General features: G+C 36.0%; 3 protein-coding genes across 11 annotated transcripts in view; 2 read left to right on the top strand and 1 right to left on the bottom strand.

Annotated features, from left to right (window-relative positions):
* Positions 1-975: 975 nt before the first annotated feature.
* Positions 976-9,778, bottom strand: LOC143151808 (uncharacterized). The gene is made up of 20 exons (XM_076321243.1): positions 9,173-9,778; positions 8,702-9,092; positions 8,434-8,612; positions 8,250-8,372; positions 7,569-7,705; positions 7,284-7,495; positions 6,941-7,128; positions 6,815-6,846; positions 6,534-6,551; positions 6,353-6,444; positions 6,305-6,309; positions 6,110-6,216; positions 5,994-6,019; positions 5,748-5,938; positions 5,600-5,668; positions 5,354-5,506; positions 5,192-5,199; positions 4,916-5,028; positions 1,449-2,305; positions 976-1,365 (listed from the first exon to the last, which is right to left on the bottom strand). Exons 1-20 carry the CDS (start codon positions 9,608-9,610, stop codon positions 985-987), a joined length of 3,720 nt encoding a protein of 1,239 aa, XP_076177358.1. The 5' UTR covers positions 9,611-9,778; the 3' UTR covers positions 976-984.
* Acat1 (Acetyl-CoA acetyltransferase 1) lies at positions 9,406-12,584 on the top strand. 3 transcript variants are annotated; one of them, XM_076322567.1, is made up of 10 exons: positions 9,406-10,079; positions 10,246-10,306; positions 10,392-10,538; positions 10,602-10,716; positions 10,801-10,994; positions 11,081-11,368; positions 11,435-11,623; positions 11,701-11,858; positions 11,931-12,047; positions 12,302-12,584. In XM_076322567.1, exons 1-10 carry the CDS (start codon positions 10,075-10,077, stop codon positions 12,567-12,569), a joined length of 1,542 nt encoding a protein of 513 aa, XP_076178682.1. In that variant the 5' UTR covers positions 9,406-10,074; the 3' UTR covers positions 12,570-12,584. The 3 variants fall into 3 exon arrangements, with proteins under 3 accessions (XP_076178682.1, XP_076178683.1, XP_076178684.1); XM_076322568.1 differs by lacking the exon at positions 10,246-10,306 and having other exon boundaries at positions 9,407-10,079; XM_076322569.1 differs by lacking the exon at positions 12,302-12,584 and having other exon boundaries at positions 10,060-10,079; positions 11,931-12,252.
* A 646-nt stretch (positions 12,585-13,230) lies between these two features.
* Bdg (sodium-dependent transporter bedraggled) overlaps positions 13,231-21,642 on the top strand; it is a 31,703-nt gene continuing 23,291 nt past the window's right edge. For 2 of the 7 annotated variants that reach the window (XM_076322552.1, XM_076322557.1), the window contains exons 1-6: positions 13,231-13,894; positions 13,970-14,133; positions 14,246-14,398; positions 14,794-14,897; positions 17,702-18,704; positions 20,361-21,245. In XM_076322552.1, coding sequence (XP_076178667.1) covers positions 17,719-18,704; positions 20,361-21,245 — 1,871 coding nt within the window. In that variant the 5' untranslated portion in view covers positions 13,231-13,894; positions 13,970-14,133; positions 14,246-14,398; positions 14,794-14,897; positions 17,702-17,718. Of the gene's footprint in view, positions 14,134-14,245; positions 14,399-14,791; positions 14,898-17,701; positions 18,705-20,360; positions 21,246-21,642 lie in introns of those variants that run through there. The other 5 variants (XM_076322555.1, XM_076322558.1, XM_076322554.1 and 2 more) reach the window with 5 other exon arrangements.

Below are 21,642 nucleotides of genomic sequence, written 5' to 3'. Positions count from 1 at the left end.
TGTAAATTACAAAAGTGCTAGAAGTTTCCATTGCATGGAATATATAAACATTACAACACCCTAGATTAGTTAAGTCGAATAATTATGTTTGCATGTAGCCTGTAACTTAGATGTTTACAGTTACCTCCTTTGTATAAATATCCTTAGAGACATTCTACTACACAGTGATTCTGCATATCTTGTAGCAAGATCCGTAAATATGATATACAAATTGATAACGCTGGACGAAACTAAACTAGGGTAATTAAGTGGACATTAATTTCATAAGCATTGCAATAAAATTAAAATTGAATAATTTTTCATAAAATTTTACAAAACATTATTTTTTCTATAACTTACAATTGTAAATCTTTGCTCATTTTTCGGCGTTATATAATACTAATGACTAGACATCATGTTTTGTTGCTATTTGTACTTTATATTCTAGCACATTATCTTGTTGCCTTTGTAATTATTCCAATGATACGGTCAATGCAAATTTATGAATGTGCAAATAGCAACATTCAGTTGCAGGTACAGCTTATTATTCAGACAAAATTAATCTGAAAATCTTATTGAAGACCAGTATGAGCAAGTATCTCACGACTCCTCCACTCATGATATGTTGGGCACTTGTAAGAATACTTAAATATATTTATATCATTTATTGTAATACTGATCACACGTGGACAAATTTTAGAACATGAAGAAAATTCTTTGATCTCATTACAATTATGAAATATATTTATTGTGTTATCAGTTGCATTAGAATAAATTTTTTTGTTCATATTCTTCATGTACCTGTGATTTAAACTTCATACAAAGCCTTGAAAAATTGTAGAATTCTTATAGCTTGTACCCGCAGACTGGTATGCCACATGAGTCATGTCATTTAGTGCAGTTCGCGATAGATTATCGCTACCAGTCGTGGATGATCGAGTATAAAACACTTTAATTGAAATTATATGTAGAATTTAATCATTGTCTATCACAAGGTATGGAATACTATGAAAAGAAAGCTCGTACAGTCATAGTAACAGGCTCCCTGCATACTGCACAAATTGTCATGCCAGGGGCACATTTAACACAAGCAACTATATGTCCACAGGGTAAAAATACTACACCTAATTCTCCATTGTAACAGATTTTACACATCCTTGCATCATCAGTGGGTTTATTATTTTGTGTCTTTGTATTATTTGACACATCTTCTGTGCTCTCTTTTACAGATTCCGTATTACCGATGCTCTCTATTCCACTATCTTGAGAACCTATATTTTGAGAACTTGGACCTGGATTACTTTCCATATCCTCTTTTTTCTCTATCTCCATTGATACAGGTTGAACCTTTTTAATGTAACCGGGTAAATTCATTTGCATTGTTTCCTGAAATAAGTAGCAAGTATATAAATATAAAATTTGATTCCTGCTTGTAGAAATAATATAGGATTAAGAGTTTTTGTACTTACTTCTTTAGATGGTGGAGATATATGTTGGCCCGTTATTTTATTTACATATTCTTGACCCTTAACCATTAATACATAATAGCATTTAGAAAACCATTTTGCATGTTGTTCCCAAGGATCATCTTCTGGTTCCCAATCTTTTAAACCACCTCCACAATGATAACATAATGTTTGGTCACCTTTTCCATTATAATAAAAGCCTGCATCTGCTAACTGTTCTTTTGTTTGTGGCATAAATTTTGGCCAAGTTTCAAATGTATGTAGCCTAGCATCATAACTAGCATATTCAGAATGTACTGGTCCTTTAGACCTTCCCAAGCCTAAACAGCTTAATTTCGCAGTACTTGGGAGTTGTAGTTCTGTTGGCAAGTTACGGTTATCAGGACAAGAAGTTGGTCGATATTCAACGCCATACGGTCCACACACATCTCCGCTTCTTGGCCTGGGTGGTAGAACTGTACTTGGATCCACTCCAATTGGTACATTACCACAATTCATTTTGCGAATAAATCTACATCTTGCTGACCAACGTTGATGGTCAGCCATAGGATTATCACCTTCTACCCATAGACATATTTCTACGTCGCATTCGAAACATCTTACTTTATCACCTTCACCTGTGTAATAAAATCCAGCACGTGCAAGTATTTCGGGTAAAATATATAGTACAGGCCAGTTCTTAAAACTCTGTAATCTAGCTGCTTCAAAGCGATAATCAACATTGTCCACTTCATCACTCAAGACATGAGGTGTTATAGGAGATGATGGCGTTAAATGTGGATTTGCAGAAGGTTTAAAATCTGAATCATTTCCCAATTCTCTATGCTTAATAATACCAGTCATCTTGTTTAATTTGTAACCTATTTAAAAAAAAGGCATTTTATAAATTGATTAACTGATCATTGATTTTTAAATATATTGTAGAAATTAATATTTCAAACAACTTAATCCTTTCTATATAATAGAGGGTTAACCTTACTCACTGAGGTATTTGTAAAATACTTTCAATATCACACAGATCTCTATATGTGTAGGAGTACCTCTTGTTTTCTACATGTAAACAGATAATGGTGGCAAGCAGTCAAGATGTGAAAAATATATTACCAATTCGTGCGATTTTAAACTTTTTAGCAAATAGATCTTTTTCCGTACGTATGAAATTACTGTCGATAGAGAGTAAATTTTTCGGCGGTCGACCATTCGGTTCTAATTCTTAAGATAACTCGTTATACGCCTCAGTTGCCGGCACCGTGATGTGTTTATAGAAATAGTAGAGACAAGCGGTGATCCTATGTGACGTATACGCTGCCATGGATATATACATATACAAATATAGATAAAATGCAATGTATAGTATCGAAATTTTTTTGTAAATATCTTGAAAACTAAGGCTAGTCACTAATTTTTTCATAAGAAAAGTTGTTCAAAATATTGCCCTTTATAACACATTTAAGAATAAATAAAATTCACGAACACAGACCTCTTCGACAACTTTATCCAATTTTATTTATTTTTCTCATTGTAATTGATATAATAGTAATTTTTATGCAGTTTTAAACAGTACTATTTTATTCAAAATTGACAAAATTTATTACCAGTTTCACATAATAAAATTATAAGACATATGGAACCTACGCGTATAAAGAAGTGCAATGTAAGGAACGATAATCGTGCTGTACATTTATGGAAAATTATATGTATACATAGTATACACGAATCCAGAGAGAGAAGACTTTAGTGAGTGGGATTCGCTAGCTGGTTGCGATGCCGTTATGATTCGTGAATGACAGAGTATCGTAGACTTTTCACACATCTACGTAACGTCGAAATAACACAGCCTACATATTGCACACAAACAAGAACTCCCCCTTCGTTCTCAGAGCCACAATCTCGTAGCCTGAACGGACGCCAGCTGTAATACACACTCATGCTGCGACGTTGCCGCTTGCATGGCCCGCATTTTAACTTCTCTTGTTGCATTACACCACTGCGCACTCATGGGTATGAAATGTATCGACAAGGGCGTAACAACTCGTGCCTCTTTTTATATCGTAATTTTATCTTAACGATTTTACAACTTTATCAAATATCTGAGCATTTCACTATTACATTTTGAGGATCTTATTTAACAATTTAAATAGAATAATATGGAATTTATTATTCCATTTATGATAATGACAAATTGTCTGCTAATTTTATTATTTCGTAACTATACCTTCATCATTTTTAATGCAAGTATATACCACCTTTATTTTTTATTCTATTAGTAGTATTTTGATACTAGTGAGAAAGCTCAGTTTATACAGGGCACTAAACCGGTTTCCTACAGTGAATTCCTTTCTTCCCCTTTCCGGAATGCATACTTTTCTAATTGTCTGTTCATATGAAACGAAGCTACAAATCAATCATCCTACAAATCCCGGTATTATCGAGATATAACGCGATAAGAAATAATATATTATCAATACGTTTAATTCGAAAACAAAATTGTTTCAACGAAACAATATCTTTACTGTACATTTAGTTCTGTTTTAATGACAGCATTCCTAGCAGTGTAAACTGTTTTATGAAGTGTTTCTACGACTCATAGCGTATAACATTTATTTTTGCATGAACTAAAACGCTATCGATTGCTAATTTAGAGTCAATTTTTACCTATATTTAAGTACTACATACTTTTGAAACTAAATAAATACATTCTACAAGTATTTTGTTACAAACATTCAAAATCAATCGTGAAATTATATCTTTGGTCTTTCTTTGAACTTTCACATCTGTTTCGTTCGTCCCGTTTGGCAACAGCGTAATCAAGAGGAAGGCGAGACACAACGGAAGTTGGTATGCAACGGAGATAGTAGATACAAACAGCACAGACATGTACGGGTCAATTGTTTATATGACGAGGAAAAAGAAACGTTAATTTACAATTATGTTCTTAGAAGATCAAAAAAATTCAATAAAAAATATTGCTTTGATATCTAATCTTCTCATCGAACTGATAACATTTTTTGCCATGTTTTCTTGGTACAAAAAACTATATACATATATAGTTAATAGAACATATTATAGACGTAACATACCAATACAGAACTGTGAAGCCTTGTGAACACACACGCACTTTGTTCTCGTTTGTCCTTTGGCGATTATTTCTTCCGTTAATCAATAAATTTACGCGCACACAAAGTAATTCGTATCGAATACTCTATTACTTCCTTTCCACGAATACTTATTTCGTTCCTTTGATCGAATATTACTCGAATGATATGAAAAAAAATGAATCACTCTGCTTTTCGTTAACAATTGAGGTAATGGATCGAGGAATTAAGTTACAACACACACTAATTGTTCGAACGAAATTATATTCTTGTGAAAAAAACCATATTGATAAGACGCGAAAAGATTATAAACGAGAAACACGAGTGTAATCTCGAATATTTCAGTGTCGGGTGCCGTGATGAGCAATGGCGTACCTCTGTAAGTTTCCAGTCCCCACCAAAGCGTTCGACCCAACCAAAGCGTAGTAATAACGGAAGAGTGACGGAAAAGGCCATGGAAAGGCCGCGGCCAATCTACTGCGTTCTCTCTGTTTTCAATTACACGTGCAACTTAAGGCGTACATTTCTTAGAATTCTTTGTCATTTTGAAACTCTTTATTAAACAAATATATCATTTGATAAAATCAATATCATTTTTCTCTTGATATATATATGTACTTGTACTTCAATTTTAATTACTTGCACCATTACTTTTGGGGCTATTTTTATACATATGTATATATATTGCAGTAGGATTTTGATACGATATGTTTTAATTTAAAAAAAAAAGAAACATAGGATATGATGTAATCAAAACCACATTGATACATATTTTAGCGATATTTTTACATATAACTATTTAATTATTTTTACTTCTTTATAGCACAGTTTGCAAATGCAAGATGTAAAAGATAAAGCGAAAGAAAAACGATTAAGTAAATTATTATTTACATTACAAGATATAAGTAAAACAAAACAAAAGTGCATCGAGACGAGGTTGTATGAAGTGTTATTATAGAACTTAACCTTAGAAAATCACTTAAAACTAAATAACACTAAAAAATAAAATGATCAATGCGCAGACTTCAATTCATGATCGTATGAAACAATATTTTTAACAAAAGAATTCTGACTGTCTGTTTTTGATTTTGTTTGTCTCCGAATCATTTTAACAAATATAATCAATTTCTGAAATCAGTCTTGATTTTTGCTTGCCAAGTCATGCACGATTTTAATAATGAATCAGTCGTAATAATAAAAGTGACACGGTTTTGCATAGGAAGAATATAATTGATAATAAAAAAGGCACTTTTATTATATTCTGTTCCTGACGTTTGGATTCTGCAATACCAGTATTGAATAAATGTTTCTTTTTACTATTATTTAATATAGAATTGTTACAATGATACATTTGGATGAAATAATTATTATAGCATAAAATGTGTAACTTGATCTTACCTTTTGAAAAAGATTTTGCACAAATTTAAACCAACTGTATCCTACACTAACTCACATGTCTGAACAACTGGTATTTGTAGCCTGAAACACTGACACATAGTAGTCTTGTTATCTTATTTTAAGTAGAATGTTTTCATGATTCTGATAAATTGCGTATCTTAGAAATAATACCAATAGATATGTTTATTGCTATGTTGAAATAGTTGGATGCTATTTCTTTCATTCATTAAACATGATATATTTGTATTTGTGTAACTTTTTATGAAACATTGGCAATACTTAGAAATAAAATAATACATAGTTTACAAATTATAAATCAAATTTTAAATTTTATATAATACAGAATGCATTTTTTATATCAACTACAAATGCTGTATAATTTAATTAACAATCAATTAACATTATTACAACAACCTACATCTACACAGTTAATTAAATTAGTTAAACATATAAATAAATAAAGAATTTTTTGATCCCACAATATGTATTCCTTGATGAATGGGCTTCTTGTTTGTTTTTTGTTTAGGATACATGATTTAATAAGATACATTCTCAAGCTTGTACTTTGTTCTTAACTTATTATACTTTTCTGTACCTGAGAAGAAGAGAAAATCTTGTGTTTCATATTATTTATATAAGTATGATATTATATAAAAGATAAACATCTATATGATATCATTTAATTGTAACAACAAATTCATATAACAGTCTAAATTAATGCATCATATATATATACTTAATTTATTTAAATGAAAACGTGCTTTATGTTTGCATTAATTACTATACTCGTTAAGAATATTAATACAGCTTTCTTTATTTAATAGAAATTAATAAATATTTATTTTATTGTTTCTCTAATATGTTTTTCTATCTCACAAGACAAAATTATAGATACGATATTCACTATTCTAAAAAAATTTATATTGTATGTTATTGAATTTGAATAAATATATTTAATAATATTTTTACTAATTAATACCCTGTACTTTATAATTTGGCTTATGATAAATATGTTCGAACAGTAGCTCGAATTTTTTGTCGACACATTGAACAATAAGTAATAGATGGAGCACAGTAAACACAAGTTATTATATGTCCACATGGTAAAAATACAATGGTTACTTCTCTGTCCATACAAATTTTACATAAACGAGCTTCTTTTAATTTTCTATTTTCCTCTTCTAAAAATGCTGGAAAAAATAGAGTAACCATAAATTTTCATCAAAAATTAAAAACAATGTAAAAGTAAAGATGAAAACTTGTATATATATATTTAAAAATATTTTTAGATATTATTAATAAATGTAAGTGATCATTTTGCTTGACAACTTTTAACATTGCTTACCAATTTCCTTCAGTTTAATGTCCATCTTCTTTTCATATGTATCATCTTCGTTATTAGATATTTCAGATTTTTCTTCCTTATTCGAGATTCTCTCATTTTTATTTTCATTTATTTTTTGTTGAGTAATATCTTCATCATTGTTATTACATTGCTCTATAGCATTATTTGTAGCCTTCTCTACTTCATGATCTAATGAGGTAATTAATTCACTTCTGTAAACGAAATAATAAAATATATTAGTATATGTTACATTGTTTAATATTTTAATATATATTATTAATAAACCTAGTATTATCATCTTCCATTGAAAGTACGTCTTCTATAAGTTCTTTGGAATCTGGATATGGAGTTCCAAACTTCGTAATTCGAATTTCTAAAGTTTTTTTGACACTTTCTATGCTGAACCCAATTTCTAAAGTTTGCTGAAAAGAAAAATGATTTAAGATGGTATTATATTGGGTAGATGTTTTAATACATTCACTGTTCAATACATCATATCTGATGAAAGAATAAGGCTTTTTATAAATTGACACTTAGTGAATTTGTTTCGGTTCATTATACGTATTTTCATAACAAGTTTTCAAATTTTTATAACAATCATAACTCTGCTGTCTATGCAGTTTGTTTTGTGAATTTTGGGGTATTTCTAACAGAAAGTGTTATTTGCTAATGTGTATACATATTGGCATGCTAAAACTTATATTATTGTTTTGATATACTTAGGAATTCTTGAATTATTTTTTCTTTTGAAATAGTTAACCTGACTTTTCTATTTTGTTGCATTTAGTATTAACTTATTATGTACGTATTTACAATTGCAATTCCAAATAATAATTTGAAAGCAAATCAAAGGGGAAACTGGATACTTTGACTAAGCACCTTATAGTTCTATGAGAGGTGTCAAATTGCTTATAATGTACACAGTGAATGTATTAAGAAAGATGGAATAAGTATATGAAATATTACTTCTACTATTGGACTGTTTAACAATTGTTCTACTGTTTCTTTTATCAAATTTGGTGCAAATGGTAAAACAGGTTGTGTTTCAGTTGTGACTGGACATTCGTCTTCTGGTACATTTTCAAAAATCTGTATAAAAAGAGAATGTAATTTATAATTCTTCATAAACATAAGTAAGTATAATATTTACCGATGGATCTAGAGGTGGTCTATTATTGATACAATGCTTAATGAATTTTTGTCCTCTCATGAGTTTCACAAATTCACATTTGGGAAACCATATTGCATGTTCAATCCATGCATTATCTGTTGCTTTCCAATTTTGTAAACCACCATCACAATGAAAACATTTAACATGATCTCCAAATCCTATTATAATTTTAATGTTTTAATATTTTGAAGTTGGCATATAAAAATAAAATTTCAAAATAAACATTGATATTGAACACAGTTTTTACCGATGTAATAAAATCCTGCAGTGGACAATTCTTCTGGAGTTTGTTTAATATGTTCTGGCCAACCATGGAAGGTACGTAATCTTTCTTCATATGTTGCATAATTTGAATGTTTAGAACCTGTGTGTTCTTGTATTCCTAATTCTGTAAGACTTGATGATGTACCAGGAATTACATTTACATTACTTAAATAGAATGAATCTATTAAACAAAACAACCAAGATAAAACATTCGATTCTGACAGAAAGAAATTATATTTTATAAATAAATAAATACCATCTTCATCTTGATGCATGGTGAAATTACATAATGGAAAATGTAGCTTATGTTCTGTATTTGGATCATCACCAGGCTCCCATTTAAACAAGATACCTTTACAATATGCACATTGCACCTACGAATGAACAAAATGAAATGTATACTTATAAATCAAATAAATACTTTACAAAATATCCATTTGCTTATATTAATTACCTTGTCATCAACTTGAAGATAATAAAAACCTGACATGGCAACTCTTATAGGCAATATAATAGAAGAAATAGGCCAATTAGTAAAGGTTTTTAATCTTTCTGATAAAATTTTAAATTTTTCACAATGATCAGTGTTTTGTAATACTTCTGTTGATGTTGAAGTTAATCCCAAGTTGTTAGTAATATGCCGTGTCAATGGAACATTACAAGTGCTAAACGGATTTTGGACAAAAGGGCAATCGGGTGCTGTTTCTCGATGACGAATTAAAGCTTGATCACTACAGTTCCAATCAGACATTATTACTCCACAAAAAAAACATTTTACTTCTACATTATATTCACTATAATAAAATCCTCCTTTTGCTAATAGAGTAACATCGACTGCGGTATTTCTTGGCCAAGCCAAAAAAGTATTTAATCTATTTTCTTCGAAATTCATTTTTGAATATCAATTTCGTTGAAAAAGTGGTCAACTAAATTTCGATGAAATTATATATTTGATTTACGATATAAAGCATCTAAGGTTTTAGTTTAAAGCTTCATCTTTTTTTGACAAAAGACATATCAATTCAATACACGACAGGTACTTGGTATGATCGTAGGCAGAAATAAACTACAAATTGCGCATTTACATGCTTTTGCGCGTGCGCGGTATCTCAGTAAGACGTTTGTATCTTCTTTAAAATTTTGAAACGATATGTTGCATCTTGTAGCAAATAAGTTTACAAAATAAGTTGACAAAGTTGTTAATTTAGAAGAAAAATGATGTAAATTTGTATAAATTATGGTATATAACAATTACACGAACTTGTGATAAAATGTAAGAAATTCAAAGATCGAAGTTCAAATGCAGTGCTTTGATATTGTGCTGAGTTGGAGCCAGGAAGTCTCACATGTTACAAAATGAAGTAAGATTTTTAACGCCGTCTACCAACGAGAGAAAGTCATTGATTTCTACTAACCAAAATGCTGTTTCAATAGCGTAAAACATTTAAAATCTGTGATTTATTAACATAAATTAATAATTTAGTTTTATTTTAAAAATTATACATATATTATTATATTTGAGTACAGTAGTTGTAAAAGAGTTACCATATTACCCATCATAATGTTGATATTAAAGAATATGAACAAAGTAAGTCAATTGTTCTCAATTATTTAAAAAAAATTGAAAACTAAAAAGTTTACCATTATTGTTCAATATTTTCTTTATTTTCTAGATTTACCTACTTAGCGTACGATCATATAGTTCTAAGGTAAAATTAAACGATGTCGTTATAGTTAGTGCAGTTAGAACACCTATTGGATCATTTCTTGGAGGACTATCAAATTTACCTGCACCAAAACTTGGAGCTGTGGCTATACAAGTATAAACCTATTCTCTCATAATTAATAATTACAAGTACAAATAATGATTAATAATTTATTAGGCAGCAATAGAACGTGGTGGAATTTCAAAGGAACATGTTACGGAAGTTTATATGGGAAATGTTTGTCAAGCTTTTTTAGGTCAAGCACCAGCAAGACAAGCTACATTGTTTGCAGGTTTTATGTTTAAAATAATACTTTATTTATACTGTCATGTCATTGCTGTTATTAACATCCATAAGATACAAATTTTTACAATAGATCTTCCTAAGTCAACAGTATGCACAACAATTAATAAAGTTTGTGCAAGTGGTATGAAAAGCATTATGCTTGCATCTGAGACATTGCAATGTGGGCATCAAGAGATTGTTCTCGCTGGTGGTATGGAATCCATGTCCAATGTACCATTTTACCTTGCACGAGGAGAAACTAAGTATGGTGGCATGAAACTTGAGGTGTAACAAATATTGTCAAATATATTTTTGACATTTTATCAAATTTGTTAACATTTTTTCAATTAATTTTACTTATACTTCAATAGGATGGTATTGTGTTTGATGGTTTAACTGATGTTTACAACAAATTTCATATGGGCAATTGTGCAGAAAATACTGCTAAAAAATTAAATATTACGCGTAATGAGCAAGATGCATATGCTATTAACAGTTATAAACGCAGTGCAACAGCATATGTAAACAAAGTCTTTCAAGATGAACTTGTTCCAGTTAATGTGCCACAAAAGAAAGGCAAATCCAATATATTTAACGAGGATGAAGAATATAAGAGAGTGGATTTTACTAAATTTTCTAACTTGAAAACAGTTTTTCAGGTATAATTTAAAATTTATTGAAAGTTAGCGATTAAAGTTTTATATAATGATTTGTATTTATTATAGAAAGAAAATGGCACAGTAACTGCTGGAAATTCATCAACTCTAAATGATGGAGCTGCCGCATTAATTTTAACTACTACAAATGTTGCTCAAAAAATGAATCTTAAACCTTTAGCACGAATTGTTGCATTTCAAGATGCTGCAATTGATCCCATTGATTTTTCAATTGCACCATCTTTTGCTATTTCCAAAGTAAATTTCTTGCGATGTTTATAATTATGTAATGTATTTAAAAAATTTTTGAAGATAAGACATATATTAATTTTCAGTTACTACAAAATGCTGGAGTTAATAAAAATGATATAACACTTTGGGAGATTAATGAAGCTTTCAGTGTAGTTGTGGTTGCAAATCAACAATTACTCGATCTTGACCCTAGTAAAGTAAATGTTCATGGTGGTGCTGTATCTCTTGGCCATCCTATTGGGTGAGTGTTTATAATTATAATTATTTATTTAATTATAAATAACATACAAACTACGAATACTTAAAATTATAGTATGTCTGGAGCTCGTATTGTGGTACATTTAGTACATGCTCTGAAGCCTGGGGAAAAAGGAGTTGCATCCATATGTAATGGAGGTGGTGGTGCCTCTTCAATTTTAATTGAAAAATTGTAAGTCTCTGAAAAGAGAAGTTTTTTATACTTGCTACTGCAAGGATATTTTGATACTTATTGTACAATGGAACTATTCTTTTATTTATATACAATAATAATAATGAAAATCGATTCTATATTTTTTTATTATATACAATTATGTTTGTAAAAGTTATTTTTCTAAGTCACGTTGTTATGATAAATAAATAATATTACAAAAAATTACAAAAAGTTTCTTTGGAAGAATAAAAATTCTTTCTTTCGTTCTATAGGTGTCATCCAATATCTTCTCCACCAACATTAACATTATACACGAAATATCCGTGTCCACTTTGCGACATTTTAAAGAACGAGTTGCAAACACATTTTTCTGGTCGTTATCAATTGCAAGAAATTGATATTACAGCACCAGAAAATGAAAGATTTCTTAAACTATACAAATACGAAATTCCAGTTGTCTTTTTGGAGGGTCAGTTTCTTTGTAAGAATCGTCTAGATTCGGCACTCTTAGAAAGAAGATTGGCAGATCTATCCTCATGAATTAAAAATGACAAATATCGATATAACTAATAAATTAAATACATTATCTCATCCAATCTAATTATGCGATAAAAATTCCTTCTATTTACAATGTCTATTTGTATACGTATTTACGAATATTTAGTACACGTTGAACATTTTTTTTCTAACGAACTATTGCACCGTGTTACAAAGACTAGTTATTTCCATCATGGAACTTCCATGCTAATTGTGTAAAGTACACAGTATGATATCCATCGTTATTAAAATCCGCATTTTTGTGTTTATTCTCACTTGATAAAAAGAAAGATCAAACATTCGTAGTTAGATTAAGATTTTAACTAACGATAAAAAAGTGAATGAACATCAGAATAGCAGTAGGAATAATAGTAACGGTATGAAGATCAAAAGGCTTATTGCATCTAGTATTATGTAGCGAGTGTCGACGCTCGGAAAATCTTGCGGTTCACGTGTTCGCTTTCGCCTATACTTGTTCTGTCTTCGAATCGCCTACTCTTTTTCACCCTCTCCTCTGTTCTTTGCCTCTTTCCTCTTGGTTCCCTTTCTCTCCGCCATTGGGTCTTGCATACTCTCTTTCCGATGGGTAAGCAAGCAGGCAAGCAGGCAAGCAGGCAGGCAGGCAGCAGGCAGGCAAGCACGCCCACACCGACACACACCGAAGATCGACAGTGAATTGGTGAATGCACGCATCGGACTCTCCTTGCCGACGTTCGTTCTTTCTCAGTGCGTGCCTTACTCGGATACCGTGAAGTACATCACTTGTTTCGTATCATCTACGTGGCGCATTGTAGTGAACGCTTCGTTTTAGCTCTCGGACAAAGACACAAAAGCGTAGAAAGAAACTAGAGACAGACGAATACGTGCCCTTTAAAGTCACGTAAATTGGACGACGAATTCTGTTGGTTCACCATCTGCATTCGTGTCATCGAAATCACTCGCGAGTGCCCTGTCTGATTTTTCGAACGACCACGTTTAACCAGTGCCAAGAATAACGGAGCTACCAAATGCAAAATGGAACTTGAACTTATTTAAGTTAAAAGAATTGTAATATTTCGGTGAGATGAGTATCCATTCGTAGATCTCGGTTTGGTAAACGAAAAGGGGCGATCGTTTGATCGATTTTCAATTTGAGATCCAGTTGAAGTGAATTCGAAGATCGATGGATTACAAGCATCCGCTTGTAGAGAGAAATTCTGTCGCTTTGATGTGGAATCGAACAGTCGGGAGAGTTTTATTGGCGAAGCGGTAATCTAAATCACGAGTACTCTTTCGAAGCAGCGTAACGGCTGCTTTACGATTACGGATAAAGAGAAATTCGAATTCTTGTACGTAAAGCTTGCAGATCTGCCGTAGAAAGCCATACAACCGAGCAGAATTACATTTTTTGTGTGTTTTAATAGATGTGCTTCTGGTCAAGTGAGCTCGCAATATTTTTAGATGGCTTTATGCTCGGTTCCGTTCGGTTCAAGAATTTTAGAGAGTCGTTACATCTTGAGGAACGTTGACCGCGTTAAGTCGTTCGATTACGTATGCGTAAATGCATTTTTTCATTCGATAGAATGACGTAAGTGAAAACAAAAGACATACTCATATTATATGCATGCGGTTTTCGTGTTCCGCGCGAAGAACTGGTCGATCATGAGTGGAATAACCGGATTTTAAATCTATTAATTTAGCCTGCGCCGGTGTTTCTGTGCTTCTGAAGAAATTGTGCGAAGAAATGAAATCCTCTTTTACTCGCAAGGTTGAATCTTACGCGATCAGCTCTACAGGAAGCGTAGGTGTACCGAATTCGGGACATTGTTTTTGAGAACCCAGAAAGAACGAAGGTACGTAGAAAGTTTGCTATTTTGACCGATAATATTTTAACTTTGAACGCTTTCATGTTTTTTTCATTCAACTTATGTATAGTTGAATTTATACTAGTGGAACCAGAAAATAATCAAAAAAATTAGAGAACACTATGCAACGGTTTCATATGCATAGAATCTTAAAAATAGTCGTTGCTGCAAATGTTTAAGAGTAGTTGGCCTTCGAATGCGTATCGATGGTCATTGCGTATTGGTCGTAACGTCAGGCATACTTGCCCGTGTACCGTTTTTACCGCATTTTATTTACCAAACGAAAAAATTATATAAATGAAGCGTTCTCCTGTAATTACTTATACTAACGTCGTTTCTACGATTTCAGTTTTGTGAAATATATAAATGAAACTCTGTGATAGGTTACAAAATTGACAAGCTAAACACGTGAGAACGAATTTACTTGGGCTACAAACTTGGAAACAATGCGAGCATTTTGATTAATCGACGCGTACTATCTACGTAGGTAATTGTTATATTAACTCTTTACGATACTTTATTTTGTTTATTACAAAATCCGTTTCCATGCGTTTTCATAGTTTCTGTCATATTTCTATATTTTTAAGAAACATTTTTAATAATTTATTACGGAAGCACAAAGGAAGAACATCGAATGTTTTCACCTCCAAAACCAATAATCTTATGTGCTGAACGTAGAAGGCGAAGAAATCTATTCATCGGTAAAGAAGGTTATATTTGTCGTAAAAATTAGAAGAAAAAGACGTATCAATCTCGCGAAATGGTTTAAGTAGTTAGTATTCCATGTTAGATTTCATTATTCATAAATTACAAATTTCATGCAACTATTACGATATTTTATGATTTTGAATTAATACACGTTCCTAATTGCTTTCAAAGTCGACAAAATGTTCAATTTGTGTTCTTATAACTGGATTTGTAGAATTCGAACAAATTTTATTCCATATTTTCGATTTATTTTTTCAACAGAAATGGTCCCCTGTTAAGTTTCGCTCCGTATTTTGGAACAGTTTGTATTGTTGTTTTAGGATGTCGATTAACTCGAAGCCCCGCAGGAATATTCTTGTGGCGTTGTCCTGGTTCGTGATTCACGAATGAGCTATGTAGAGCCGTTGCCAGCTGAGAAGGTCCGGTTACTGGTTACCTGTTACCTGGACAAGTGTGCTGGCAACGGACTCGTCCTGAAGTATCGACCGTGAAGTATCCCCAGTCGCAACTTTCAGAATGGTGGATTTCCGAAAATTCTGTGTACTACTCTCCCCTTCTCCTACGTGTTCGTTGCGTGTTCGTTACTAGTATGTAAACCACCGGACGTTATTGAAGTTGTTGAAAAAATTATTTGCACGAGTTTTTTCGTTTCTAAGATAATCGATTTTGTAAACACGCGATTTCGTAAAAAATTGTGTAAATAAATGAAATCAAGAGGTAATTAATTATTAGTTTGTACTATCGTGTACAATATCTCCATGGGAGGTTTCAAGATAAATATAGTTAAGAAAAGGGTAACGATTCCGAAACACTGTCCTTCTGTTCATAAGTGGCGAGGCAAATGAATCAATTACCGAATGAGTCATATTCCCCGCAAAATTTGCCATAACATGTTGCTCGAAAATTTCGGACATCGTATATATCTAACAGTATTCCGCAAACTTTTGTTCAGTGGGGGTAGCACACGTTGTCGAAAAAATTCTTTATATTTGTATCGAGTTTAAGGACTAAATTATTTTGACAAGTACGTACCTACAGGATGTTTTTAAATGCACACTTTGGTTATGCGTAACGTTTCGTGTAACACGCAGATCGAATTCGTTCGGAAATCAACTGTTTCAAAAATTGTAAAATAAAAATTTATTGGTGCCACATCGTGCGACTCTCGTTCGTTTCGAAATCTAAGTCGTCACGTGTTTCTGTTTTCTTTTCTTTTCATTCTTTCGCACGTGTCAAAGATTTTTTATTTTATGCGTTCGTTTGTTTTTTAACCCGTTGAAAAACCTTTTCTGCGATACGTTGAGATTAAAAGTTCAACGAACTGCGGACCTCGCGCCTAGCACAGCTAATTCCATTGATCACGACGACAATAAAGCAAGAAAGGTCGCGCATGTTACTGTCGGTACGCGTCGTTTTTACGAACAAGTCGCAAAGTATTGTACGATAATCCACTACTCCTTAATAATAATTTGGATCGTAGTAGGATCGATCCACGCTACTTGTTAACAATGGATACGACGAACAAATAATTTCAAAAGGATTGTCGGCACAAAATATAATATAACGAATTTTCTCCGTTAAAATAGTGCGATTATCACCGTGTGAGTATTTCAACGAGCGCGAGGAAAAGGTTTCGCGTTTGCTCACGTTTCCGTCGCGGTTACGTTCTCCAGATTGGGCCAGTAGATCTTCCGGATGCATACCTTATGAACAATCGAAGCTCGTAGATTGTGTTTAGCATTGCATCGTTAATAAGCGTCTAATAATATGACACGATCGTCCAAGCTCCAGCTTATTTCCTTTCGACCGTTCAGTAATAGCACGTGCCTCTTTTCACGATAAAGTTGAACACCGATTCTGTTTTAAATCGATAATCAGAGCATGGCAGCTGTATGGATTTATCGTAATGTTCTTCAATATCTTCCAAGCGGTGAGTCGTTTGTAACGGCTTCGATGGTTCTCGTAAAAAATTTCTAAAAAGATTTTTCTACGCGGTCGTAGAACTGATCTCGATCCCATTAGAATACACGATGAAGATAAGTATTTCGTTCTCGAGGCGGACGAATGTGGGACAGGTTCAGACGATCGGAGAGAAAAACAGTCGGCCCACTTTGTTCGTGGGAAGAGACTTTAGTCGTATCGTAAACGTTCAAATACGAGACAGACACTGTTCAATTGGCGAAACGATAGATAATAATTACTTCCGAATGGCGCAAAAAGTGTTTGTAAAATCAATAACAGAGATATTCTTTGCTCTTACGATTGCCGTGCAAAAACTTGTCGAACAAAATTCTCGATCAACTTGAAAACAATTAACGGAAACGTAACGGCTCTGAATCAACGACGAGGAAAATTTGTATATACGGATAAATGTTTCGAAGAACGTACAAATGACGAACTTTTAATCCGTTACTCGTCGTGCAAGAATTCGAATTTGAATCGCGGAACGAACTGTCTCGCAAACGAACGAACAAATGTTTCAATATCCCGAATAAATCATCATTGGTCGATCGATCGAATTTCACGCATCTCCAGTGTTTTTCTGTACGGACGTAATGAACGTTAATTTTCATCTCGTTACAGAAAACGACCGCCGCAAAATGACGTCGAATGAGGACGGCGATCTGATCGATCTTGGGAACGACGTGTGCGTGCCCCGGGTCCCGGTCCAAGAATCGTTGCCCGATGAACAGGAACACCTTCTCGACGTGTGCCCGCCGAAATTGGAGCAAACGCTCTCGTTGACCAGAAAACAAGAACAAGTGCACAGCGTGAGCGACAACGGCGACGTACTGGTCACGTTGGGTCACGATCAGGTGGTGCCGATTCGTAAGAGGATCGACGTAGTTTCGTCCGACACGATAAAAAGGGTACGCGACATTACCAGGAACTTGGAACCAGTTATAAGGAAGACCTGTTCCGATATTAACGAGGAGCATCAGGACACGGTCGACCATGGGAGCGTGTCGAATCACGAGGACGGCCGTTACTCCAACGAAAAGCACGAGGATGAAACATTCGAGGCGCAGGAAATCAACAATGCCTTCAATTTCCTCGCCGAACACGATGACACCGAGGATCAGATCGAAACAAATTACGATCGTCGCGACGAGGTCGAGGATTCTCACGTATCGGTGCTACTGACGCGTTCCGAAAACGAAGATTTGCTGAGCTTCCATCGGGGCTCCTCGCGGACGTTGAATTGGAAAGCTCCGGATGGCTATTTCGTTAAAAAAAACGACACCGATTTGGATAATCCGGCTTTCGAATTGTCTTCCAGTTCGAACAAACTTTGCGAGAACATCTCGAGGAAGATTCGATCCATTTCCGTTGATCACGAACTCGAAACGGGCAGCAAGCCTATTGTCAAGAAACGTTGCAAAGAGGAAGAGACGTTCGGTCGAACAGTCGGGAGAGCATCGTTTCAACGCACGCATCGTAAATCTTGGACGGAAGGAACCAATAGTCTCAAGACGGTATCCAAGGACGCTTTTTCACGGTTCGATAGGTCGACTAGTTTAGGAGAGTACAACTGCGAGCCATCGACTTCTAATGCCGCTCACCGGCAGTCCAGTTTTATCTCGAGGTACGAGTTCGTTGTTGCCATAATTTGTACTCGTTACCGTCTAGCGTAATCGTACGATGCCTTCGAAAATATCGCTTTCAGCAGTAAATCCAGCGGCGGTAAAAGTTACAGCTCTATTAATATCTATGAAGCGTACAACGAACGATTTGCGTGATCGTAATACGTTAGCGCGTAATGACGTAAAGGACGCGACCGATCGCGAGTATCGAACGATATTCGACTCGACACACGGTACGGCTTGGTTACTCATTTTTGTTTGTAAATAGGAAAATCGGGAAAGAATTATAATATCGCGGTGAAAGGAACATCGATCGTCCGTTACGCGTTTCGAAATTCATCGTCGTGCGACAAAACTATTTTTCTGAGAGCCGTCGAAGTCTCGCGGTAAAAGATCTGTCGCTTTTTGAACGAAATCGTGTGAATTTAATGAAACGCGATAAACTTTCTCGATACTCCGCGGAACATTGTACGCGCATTTCACGAAAATTTTATATTCCATTCGGACGTTACAATAGCAATGTGCGGTGGTTGTCTCGTGTCTATCGAACGAGATGGTCCGTGGACGTTCGTGTTTCTAATCAAAGAGTCGAATCCACTGGTCGTGGTCGACGTTAGCTCGTTACGAACTTATCGAAAACGGTAGGCAGCCTCGGCGATAACACGAATAAAAACAAGTTTGTCTGGCGCGTCGAGTTAACAGAAAGGGTAAAAGAAATCTCGTGAATTGTATCGCGGTATTACAAATGGAAGCGGAGGGGTCAAACGTACTTTCGATAGCTTTGTCGTTTCTATTGTAGATCGATTTAAAGAGGGGAAAACTACGAAGTACCCAATACTGGAAACGAAATTCAACGGAACGAAAGAAGAACGTGAAATACGATTTATCGATTCGGTCGGGGGACAGGCGGATGTGAGGGTACGGCACTCACGGGGATCGTATGGAACTGGTGGAAAAGGCTTTTTGAACGTGCGGTCTCGCATCGGATCTCGTAAAGGGTATTCGTTGCACGACAAGTACGGCCAACCGGAAGTAGTGCCACGAGAGTCGTGCGCGAGAAGCGTGGATCCAAGTCGGGTCGGCGTCGAGTAGATCCCCGAAGTGGCGCGTGCAGCCACGCCTGAGAAACAAAGGATTCTTTCACTTAGAACTTTCGCCGTGTGACCCGTGTCGCGGGCTGTTTATTTAGGGCACGATTTCTTTTCAACGACCCGAGGAGAACGTAGGGCGTTCGATCGAATCGCGTTCCCTCGCGTTAAGGTGTAACTTCCTCCGAAGCATGCGTTGTTGCAACGAAAGAACAAGATACCGCTGCGGGCTCACGAGAAATCTTACCTTCGAACCGGTGTCGGAGCGTGAAAATGACCGACGGTTTTTTCTTTCTTTCCTCTCGGTTGGAAGAAAGAAAGAAACGCAGAACGTTCGTCGTTTCTATGCTCCGACACCGGTCTTGGGTCTCGAACGCGAACGCTTCGAACGAATTGCGACTCGAACAGTACTATCGCGTTACGCGACGGCGAGGTTAATTTCTAGGGTGATCCAACGATTACCGTACGATAGCGAAAGGCAAAACGAGGGAATGTAAAGAGAGTCGGTTGTTTACAGCTTTTCGAGGGAAGAGGCGAGACGAGAGAATACAAAGAGTCGGTTGTTTACAGCTTTTCGAGGGAAGAGGGGCTGGATACGAGTCCGGAGGACGGATGTTCCGAGTGCTCGGAAGTAGACTGGTCGTGGTTGGAGGAAGTGGAGTGCCCGCGGCCCACGGAATCGTCGTTAGCACCCGTTGTGGTTGACGCGGTTCAGGAGAACACCGAACAACACCGAGGAGGGAGTCCATCCCCCACCAGCGAAAACGCAAGGCGCAGGCGCGGCTGTGAGCATCGTGCTACCGATGCGGGCTGCAGTGCCGCGATGTCCGTCTCCGGGACGGCAAAGTCCTTGGTGGTCGGTGGTTCGCGATGGTCGACCTCCGACCCGTTGCCCGATCGTAACGAGGACACCGAGCACGATGAAGCGGCGCGTTGTAACGCGAGCAACGAGGCGGTCGGTCGCGAGACGCGCGACAACGCGGCTACGGTGGTGAACTCCTGGGTACGGGCGTCGATGAGACGTTTGCGTCACTTGAGACTACCGGAGGGCACCGAGAGACAACGTAGCGCCGATTCGAGCAATCGTCGCGGCGCGATCGTCTCCGCGCCGAACTCGTTACCGGATATCGCGCTGATCGCGCCGGAGATTCTGGCCGCGCAGACCAATGGCACTTCCGGAACCCTCCTCAGGCCATCGAGCGCCCCCGTAAGGAACGCGAACAGTTCGAATCACGTCGTGCCACCGCGTAGGGGTGGCAGACAGTTCAGAGGCAGTCGATCGCAAGCGACGCGTAGCCGTGAGGTCTCCTCGAGGCAAAGTAGCGTTCTGTCGACCACCACGGGAAGCGACACGACCACATCAGGAATAACGACGTGTTCCAGTTCTTTCGGCGGTGCTTCCACGAGTCCACCTTCCAGCACGGTGACCAGTCCGCAGCGCATCGCATCCAGACGGTGAGTGTCCATCGTGATTTTACATACTTATTTGAATTGTTCCCGCGCGCGGAGCTCACCGAGAACACGACATCACCTATCCATGGTCGCAGGAAACGTTTACCGACGATTCAGTTTCGCGTAACGACTTCCTAGGCGGCGAGCGTCGCCGAGACCAATTAGAACGCTCGCTGAAAGCCACGAGCCGCGCGCGCGTTTGGTCCTCTTTCGCTCGCTCCTCTTGCCACACTCGCCGGAAACGAGAATCGGCTTAACGAGTTGCCCGTTGCTTGTTGCTCGTCCAAGCCTGACACTGCTTGCGCTTTAGATCCCTCTTACGCAAACCGTCGATACACTTCGTGGGCAAGGTGTTAGGAAATTAATCCAGAAAATTACTTCCACCGGGGAGAGATCCCCA

The sequence above is a fragment of the Ptiloglossa arizonensis genome, chromosome 10 (genome assembly GCF_051014685.1).
Source record: "Ptiloglossa arizonensis isolate GNS036 chromosome 10, iyPtiAriz1_principal, whole genome shotgun sequence".
NCBI classification, from domain to species: domain Eukaryota; kingdom Metazoa; phylum Arthropoda; class Insecta; order Hymenoptera; family Colletidae; genus Ptiloglossa; species Ptiloglossa arizonensis.
The sequence above is the reverse complement of the archived record's forward strand: the minus strand, read 5'-3'. Positions and strand labels throughout refer to the sequence as shown.

Excerpts from the sequence above, each read along its gene's own strand:
- LOC143151808 (XM_076321243.1), bottom strand. The coding sequence starts at position 9,610 with ATGAATTTCGAAGAAAATAGATTAAATACTTTTTTGGCTTGGCCAAGA. Across the intron at positions 7,129-7,283 it reads CATTAAACTGAAGGAAATTG|CATTTTTAGAAGAGGAAAAT; the intron begins GTAAGCAATGTT and ends TATTTTTTCCAG. Across the intron at positions 1,366-1,448 it reads TATCTCCACCATCTAAAGAA|GAAACAATGCAAATGAATTT; the intron begins GTAAGTACAAAA and ends TACTTATTTCAG.
- Acat1 (XM_076322567.1), top strand. Across the intron at positions 10,717-10,800 it reads ACAAGCTACATTGTTTGCAG|ATCTTCCTAAGTCAACAGTA; the intron begins GTTTTATGTTTA and ends TTTTTACAATAG. Across the intron at positions 11,859-11,930 it reads TCTCTTGGCCATCCTATTGG|TATGTCTGGAGCTCGTATTG; the intron begins GTGAGTGTTTAT and ends TTAAAATTATAG.